At 41.3% G+C, this 8440-nt stretch overlaps 1 protein-coding gene across 4 annotated transcripts in view; it reads left to right on the top strand.

The window, feature by feature from the left end:
- Positions 1 to 36: 36 nt before the first annotated feature.
- TYW3 (tRNA-yW synthesizing protein 3 homolog) overlaps positions 37 to 8440 on the top strand; it is a 34655-nt gene continuing 26251 nt past the window's right edge. For 2 of the 4 annotated variants that reach the window (XM_015142343.3, XM_015142336.3), the window contains exon 1: positions 37 to 280. In XM_015142343.3, the coding sequence (XP_014997829.1) occupies positions 107 to 280 (174 nt within the window). In that variant the 5' untranslated portion in view covers positions 37 to 106. 4 annotated transcript variants of the gene reach the window in all.

Raw genomic sequence — 8440 nt, 5'->3', positions numbered from 1 at the left:
AGGAAGTTTGGACCTTTTCGGCCACCGCTCGCTTCAATATGGCCGCCCCCGGGGAGCGACTAGGCAACCGTGAAGGAGCAGAGCGCGGACCCTGAGTCCCTCACACATGGATCGCAGCGCGGAGTTCAGGAAATGGAAGGCGCAGTGTTTGAGCAAAGCGGACCTCAGCCGGAAGGGCAGTGTGGACAAGGATGTGGTAGAGCTTGTGCAGTTTCTGAACACGCGAGATCAGTTTTTCACCACTAGCTCCTGCGCTGGCCGCATCCTACTCCTTGACGGGGTGAGGGCCCTTTTGCTCCCGTCCATCGCCTGCCTTCTAGTGCGAAACTTTAGGAGCCCTGTGCCCACCCAGTGACGACCGGATCCAGCATGTCTGTGTTTGTTCCTCCGCAGGGTGGTCTGTTTCTTTATATGTGTAATTTAGGGGATTAGATTAGTGCTTCTAAAAGTTTAATGTGGCAATTAATCAGCTGAGGATCTTTTAAAATACAGATTATGATTCTTCAGGTGTAGGGTAGGGCCTGATCCTGTGCGTTTCTAACAAGTGCCCAAATGATGTTGAAACTGCTGACCTGGGAACTATCTTGTGTGGCAAAGGTTAGAAAATTGATTTTATTTTATGAATACTAAGGGAATTTAAAGACTTTGTAGCCTGCCAAGGTATTGAATGCTGGAATCCGCTCATCAACAGCTCTGACATTGTTACTACGTGCTTGAACATCACCAGGGTTAAGGAGTTCACTGCCTCCTAGTGAGCCCCTCCATTATTACAACTCTTGTTACCCTTCTGGTAGTTTTAGGCAGATAAGTAAGATTGTATATAATTTAGGATGGTTAGACTTATGATTTTTAACTTTGTGATGGGCTTACAGAGGTAGTAAATGCATTTTGACTTATTATGACGCATTTATTGGGATGTAACCCCATCGTAAATCAAGAAGCAGCTGTACAAGCCATACCTCCTTATTTGCAGGTTCGTTACCCCAGTCAACAGCAGTCTGAAAATATTAAATGAAAATTCCAGAAATAAACAATTAGTAAGTTTTAAATTGCATGCTGTTCTGAGTAGTGTGATAAAATGTTGGGCCAACCAGCTCCTTCCAGAATGGGAGGTGAATCATCCCTTTGTCCGGAATATTCCACTATATACTCTTGCTGCCCTTTAGCTACTTGATAGCCTTCTGGGTTATCAGATCCACTGTGGTGGTATCACAGTGCTTGTGTTCAAGTAACTCTTATTTTACTTAATAATGACCCCAAAGTATGAGAGTAATGATGCTGGCTATTTGGATCTGACAACAGTAAGTCATAAAGTGCTCCTTTGAAGTGAAAAGGTGAAAGTTCTTAAGGAAAGAAAAAACAACATATGCTGAGGTTGCTAAGATCTATGGAAAGAATGAGTCTGTGTCAGTGAAATTGTGAAGAAGGAAAAAGAAATTCATTCTTCTGAGATTTCAGGCATCCATTAGGGGGTCTGGGGACATATCCCCTGAGGATAAAGCTGCTTGGGAGTGATATTGTTTAGAGTAAAAACCACTGGCTGTGTTGTAGCAGGACAAGCCACAGACAAAACTCCTCAGACACTGAGTTAAAGAAGGAAGGGGTTTATTCGACCAGGGGCATCGGCAAGACTCCTGTCTCAAGAACGAAGCTCCCCAAGTGAGCAATTCCTGTCCCTTTTAAGGGCTCACAACTCTAAGGGGGTGCATGTGAGAGGGTCATGATTGATTGAGCAAGCAGGGGGTACATGACTGGGGGCTGCATACACTGGTGATTAGATTGGAACAAAACAAGGTAGGGATTTTCATAGTACATTTCTATACAATGTCTGTAATCTATAGATAACATAACCGATTAGATCAGGGGTCGATCTTTAACCGCCAGGCCCAGGGTGTGGTGCCAGTCTGTCTGCCTGTGGATTTCATTTCTGTCTTTTAATTTTTACTTCTTTTTTTGGAGGCAGAAATCGGGCATGAGACAATATGAGGGGTGGTCTCCTCCATTATTCCCCTATTTTGAGACTCTCACTCATTTTATTAGTGGGAGTTCTCACTTTAATTTTCACTACCCATGTCTTCTTGCAAGACAGATTGATAGTGATTCATATAGTACACTTGTGCTTAAGTATTTTGGTGAACTAAGGTAGCGATGAAGCTTTTTATCATTTGAGGAAGTACAGGTAGCAAACAAGGGGGCAGTAGGCAGGTTCCTATTATTATTATAACTCCTATTATAAGAGTTTTAAATCCTCCTAGCGCTGGGAACCATTTTTCAAACATGGCCCCAGGATCAAATCCATGCTACACTTCCACGGGCACATGTGCCAGTTTTGTCATATCTCTATGTCTTCAACTACTTGCCCTTGATCATCTATGTGTAGACAGCAATTAGTAAGGTTAAATTTTCCACACACCCCTCCTTCAGCTGCTAGCAAATAGTTGAGAGCCAATCTATTTTGATAGATAGCATTTCTCATCTGAGTTTCTTGCCAGGCCAGAATAGTCAAGGCTCTGCCAGTTTTATTAGTGATTATTTCTAAGACAGCTTGTAACCTTATTCGGTTGATCATGTAAATGGAAGTCTGGTATCCCCATGAGCCGTCTAGTGCCCAAGTAGCAGGCCCATAATATTGTATAATTCTCTCAGGGGGCCATTCATCATCTTTCCAATTTCCTATAGCTATGCTTCTCTTTTCGTGGGAAGCATAGACAGGGAAACCCAGGAGTTGGCCTATTTTTATGGGCAGTAGGAAGAAAGATGGTTTAATAGTGCAAATAACACAACTATCTGCCCAGTGGTCACGTAATTTCGTATAAGCTCTATGCCCACATATCCAGTATAATCCAGTGGGGGCTGTCCAGTCCTGGTGGGACTCCTGGTGGGGCCACATGGTTTGCAACTTTGGGAATTTGCTAAATGGATTCTTCTCTGTTTGATTTGAACTCCACCAAGTGACTGTTTTTGTGGTACCATTATACAGTTTCTGTCCCAGACAACTAAGTTGTCCTACCAGGTGAGTGAATTCTTTTCCTTCTCTAGCTATGCAGTATTGTCCAATAATTGAGGCTTTTAGGACCCAGAAATTATCAGGGTGATTCTTTTGAGCTGGGAATTCATCAGGAACTGGGTCTGTAGGTAGTAATTCTCGGGCTTCCCATGGCCATTGATCTCCCATTCAATTCCTCCACATACATAACATGAGGTGACATTGAGAGACTGGGCTACATGCTTGGCTAATTGCAAAAACAAATTTCTTGTTTTTCCTGGAATTTCTGGTACTGGTACATTTAGTTCATCATAGAAAGTTTGAAACACTGGTTCAGGAGAGCATTTGTAAACTTCTCCTCAAACCAAGATATTTACTCGAGGATCCAGTCTGACCCCATGGATTCCTAAGGTCACACACTCCCCTTTTTTCCAATGAGGATCAAGGGGATTCATTATTGCTAGCTCTAAGGGGTTACATTGTCCCTTAGTACAGGAAGGGCCATTTTTTTCTTTCTGAAGGTGGACTGGATCCTTTTTATTTTTTATCCAAGTGGCCCAAATGACAGAAGACCAGGATCCACATTCATTTCCACACAGTCCTAATTCATGTGAAATATACTTATTTTCAGTCATATAGCCTTTTTCCCAACTAAAAGAGCCACATCCCCTTCCTAACTTACTGTTAATGACAGCACAGGCATCAAATTTTAAGGTGACTTGTTTGGGCACCACTTTTTCTTCTGTTTTGGCTAACACTTTAGTCGTATCATTTATGAGCTCCTACCAGTCTTCAGTTCTTAATTTTATTTTAACAACTGTGGTTATGGGAGGCTCAGATGAGTAATAACACACATCAGGTTGGTCATTTCCTGGGCTACATACCTTGTATAGAATAACATTATACAAACAAGTTCTTTTTAGAGTTCCAGGAGACTTATAATAACCGTAAAATTATAGGACCGTAGCAACCTTTTGTACTATCTCAGTGACTTGATGTATACACTGGGAACAGCCCTCAGTCTGAGGAAGGTCAGTTGAAGTCCTTACTGTACAAGTCCAAATTTTAAGGAAAATGAGTTCCGCGATGAGTTTCCTCATGCTTTGGCTGTGCGTGGACCAGTCAGCTTCCGGGTGTGACTGGAGCAGGGCTTGTCGTCTTTTTCGGAATCACTTTGCAGGGGGTTGGTGAAGCTGCTCCCATCCATATACTGCTTACAGTCTACTAATGTTTAAGGATGGTCTCGAAGGTTAGTCCTGCTAGAATAAACTGAGTCCAACACCTCTACACAGTTGTGTTCAACTGGGCTCTCTGATACGGGGAGCAAAGTGGTGGGGTTTAGGGTGTTGCAAACTTCAGTGGTTATTTGGGGATTTTCACATAGCAAGATTTGGTACTTGGTTAATCTAGCATTTGTTAACCAGTGATGTCCTTTGGTATTTATTAAAGTTACCACAGCAGGGGGGACCTTTATATTCAGGTTTTGTGTAAGAGTTAGTTTATCTGCTTCTTGTGCTAAAAGGGCCATTGCTGCTAGGGTCCTTAGACCTGGGGGCCAGACTTTGGAAACCCTGTCTAGTTGTTTTGAGTGATAGGCCACTGGCCTTGGCCAGGGCCCCACAGTCTGAGTTAAAACTCCAACTGCCATTTTTTCTCTTTCTGACACATAGAGTGTAAAGAGTTTTGTCAGGTCAGGTAGCCTCAGGACCGGGGCCGACATGAGTTTTTCTTTTAACTCATGAAAACCTCATTGCTGTTGGTTGTAATAGATGTAGTTTATCTAATCTACATTTTTATTAACTGTCACCTACCAAAATATTGACTTAAATCCTACAGCTATTTGATTTCAAGCTTTAAATTGGTCTGGTATTCCTCGTGGGACTCCAATTGCGTCTAAATAGACATGAGAGTTCAAAGACCCATAAGGAGCTTCTCTCGATTTTTGATGTCTTATTATTATTTTTCCTTCTGGTTGATGAAATGCTAGGGTGAAAGGGAGAGCCAATTGGACTAAAGTACAAGTGCCACTCCAGTTACTCGGCAGAGTGCCCAGTAAAGGTCCACCATGATACTACCACACATCCACTCAGGGATGAACAAGGGCTGACTGATTGATAAGCTCTTGAAAATTCTTAAGCTCACTGCATCCTTTCAGGTCTCCAAGGAATGCTAAGTTTCCTCCCTATCGTGAGAGACACAAAATGAACTTGGGAGATGGAGGCTGGATGGCTTTCGGGGGCTGACCCGTGGGGTGCTGGACTTTGGGATATAGCAGAGAGAGCTTGGCATGACTTATTACTCCAGGCTGTAGAATCCTGGAAAAGAGCTACCATGCAGTCCACACCTGGTTGACTGGAGGAACACCTTAGTGGAAAGGGGACAGTCTTGGCCTCTGGCCTGCCATGTGCACAAGCGTAACAATTGCTTTTGTTTAATGTGCAAATGGAATATTTGATCCATTTTAACCAGGCGTTTGCATCTTGGTACCCAGTCTTAATTGCTAAAGTTTGTTTTAAGTCTTTAACTTCTGTGATCCTCTAGTAAAATGAATATATGGTTTTAGGAAATTACAAAATCCAGTTGGGGCAGTCCATCCTTGCTCTTTAGTGGTCCACCGAACATTGGACCAACTATGGAGACTACATCGGGGGGCAAGACTCCTGGTTGGCACTGGGGTCTTTATCGAAATCTCCCTGGATTAAATGGTCCTAGTTTACTAATGCCCAGTCTGAGGAGAGTCAGGAGGACAGAAGTACTTTTCTGAAGTAGAAAGCTGTCTTTGACTTGGCAAGTCCCCACAGGGTATAACAAGGCAAGCATTAAATGCAATAGTTTGAGGTGAAATTGACTTGGTTATGTTAATAACTAGATGGTCAGCAGTAGAACAAGGAAAGAATAAAGAGTAATAGAATAGACGAAAAGAGTTAAATTTTTCTTAGCTTTAATGTGGTAGGGTTTTCCCCTGGGACTATGGCCGACGACTCTGGAGGGGGTGGTGCTTTCTTGACTTGGGTGTGATGAGTCTATTTTTTTGCTGTATGAACAGCAGTCTTGGTGGTTAACAGCACAAGGTAGGGTCCTTCCCAGGCTGGTTCAAGTTTTTCTTCTTTCTACCTTTAGATGAGAACGTGATCTTCAGGCTGGTGCTGGTTTACCAGAAATTCTAGGGGTGGTACATGTGCTAAAAGACTTTTAGTGTTTTTTTGTTTTGTTTTGTTTTGTTTTTTGAGACAAAGGAAAGTGGAAGATAAACTAAGTATATAATGTTTAAGAAATTGACCTTTTGTTTCAAATGTGGGGACCTTGGCAGTGGACTTCATAGTCCTTAATGCCTACTGAGAAATTTCCTTTAGCACCTATTTTTATTAGTTTTTAAACCAAAGAAAGCCAAATACCATTTTACATTTAACAGTGCTTCTCATATGATTTTTATACGAGATAAGCTAAATTTTATCTTTATATTAGTGGGTTGTTAATGTTAAACATAATTGTAATAAAACCTTGTAGACATATTTATCTAATTTTTAATGTTTGACCATAAGGTAAGATTTTGTAGACTCTTTTTAACCTTTTATAATATTTGCTAAAGAGAAGGTTGGTGCTTTAAGAAAAATGTGTTATGCTTTTACTTTAATGTCCAGTTCACAGAAAAACTGGATGATACTTCTTTAACTTTAATATGTTTACACACAGAATTTTCTTTACAATTAATGTTTTAAAACTTGCTTAAACCTTCAAAACAATAATTTTTTAAAAAGTTTTTAATGTAGGTAAAAATGTACATTCTTATGCCACCTTATAATCCTTTTACCAAAGGTATATTTTATTTTTCTTATACACCTTGCACATAAACTGTTTTATTCCCCCATAGTTTTACATTCAGAAGGCTTAGTTACATTTAAATTATACAACATTTTTTGCATAAATTCTTTTTTATAACTTTTTTTAATAACCTTTTTTTCTTTCATGACTTTTACAGGCAATTTTTTGACATGCCTTAACTTTCTGACTTATTACAAACATTTCTTTCTTTAAACAACCAGTTAATTTATTTCAGGACAAGAATTTACTATATAACATTCTTTTTATATAAATCCCATCCCCCCCCCCTTGGTTTCTTTTTCTTTTGTTAGCAAAACAGTTGCTGCTACAGATTGAATGCATTTGGGCCATCCATGGGTTACTGGGTTAAGGATTTTTGATAGGAAAGCCTCAGTGCTTTCGGGATATGCCCTTGTTTACACTGACAACAAAGTGGTATTGGAGGGTTATAGGGTTACAGAGAATACCTTCAATTATTAATTATAGGTTTTAAATTTACCTTGACTTTCAAAGGAATAAGGTACACTTCTTTTTTTTTTTAACTACTTGTATATCTCTCGTTCTTTCTCTCTTTGACTTTGTTCTCTCTCTTTGACTTTCCTTTTGCCTCCATCTCTTCTCTGTCTCTGCCATTCTCTCTCTGCCATTCTCATTCTTTCTCTCTCTCCTCGACTCCCTCTTTGTCTGTCTCTTCCTCTCTCTCTTTGCCTCTTTTCCTCTCTACCTCTTTCCTTTCTTTCTCTCTGCTGATCTTTCCTTGCCTCTGCCAGCTGCTTATGCTGCTGTTCTCTAAACCACTGTGTGTTTGGGGCAGGGGGTCTAAAACCAGCTGTAACCAAGTGTCTAAGTACAGTAATTGGTCTGGGTTCCTTGGCTTACAGGTTACCTTGTGCCATATCTTTGAAACAAGGGACCTGTCCAGGCTTCCTTCTTTTTTTTTTTTTTTTTTTTTTCTTTTTGAGACAGAGTCTCTCTCTGTTGCCCAGGCTGGAGGGCAGTGGTGCGATCTCGGCTCACTGCAAGCTCCACCTCCTGGGTTCATGCCATTCTTCTGCCTCAACCTCCCGAGTAGCTGGGACCACAGGTGCCCGCCATTGCACGTGGCTAATTTTTTTGAATTTTTAATAGAGACGGGGTTTCACCGTGTTAGCCGGGATAGTCTCGATCTCCTGACCTCGTGATCCACCCACCTTGATCTCCCAAGTGCTGGGATTACAGGCGTGAGCCACTGTGCCCAGCCCAGGCTTCCTTCTAATGGCCAACCTACCTCTAATGCTGGCCAGTCTATCTTACACAAAGTTTTAAGTTTTCCTGGTGTCATAGTACTCCATAGTCTCCTTTAAATGTTTTTTTCAAAATTTTCAACATGGTTCCTAGTAGGGTGAACTTATTTGTGCCTGACCTACGCTTCTTCAAGACAAAACACCACGCTCACACCACACGCACACCACAAAACAGAGAACGAGTAAAAAGGGCACACGCACACTTTTGCAGTTTGCGCAAAACCAAAATCAAAACCAAAATCAGAGTATCCAGAAATCCAAGCCAGGTCAAAACCAAAACCAAAGTATCAAGCAAGCCAAGTCAAGTCAAAAATAAAAACCAAAGTGCTGGTACAGGCACACCGTGGGT

The sequence above is a fragment of the Macaca mulatta genome, chromosome 1 (genome assembly GCF_049350105.2).
Source record: "Macaca mulatta isolate MMU2019108-1 chromosome 1, T2T-MMU8v2.0, whole genome shotgun sequence".
In the NCBI taxonomy this organism is placed as follows: Eukaryota; Metazoa; Chordata; class Mammalia; order Primates; family Cercopithecidae; genus Macaca; species Macaca mulatta.
Note: the sequence above shows the minus strand (reverse complement) of the source record. Positions and strands in the feature narration are given on the sequence as shown.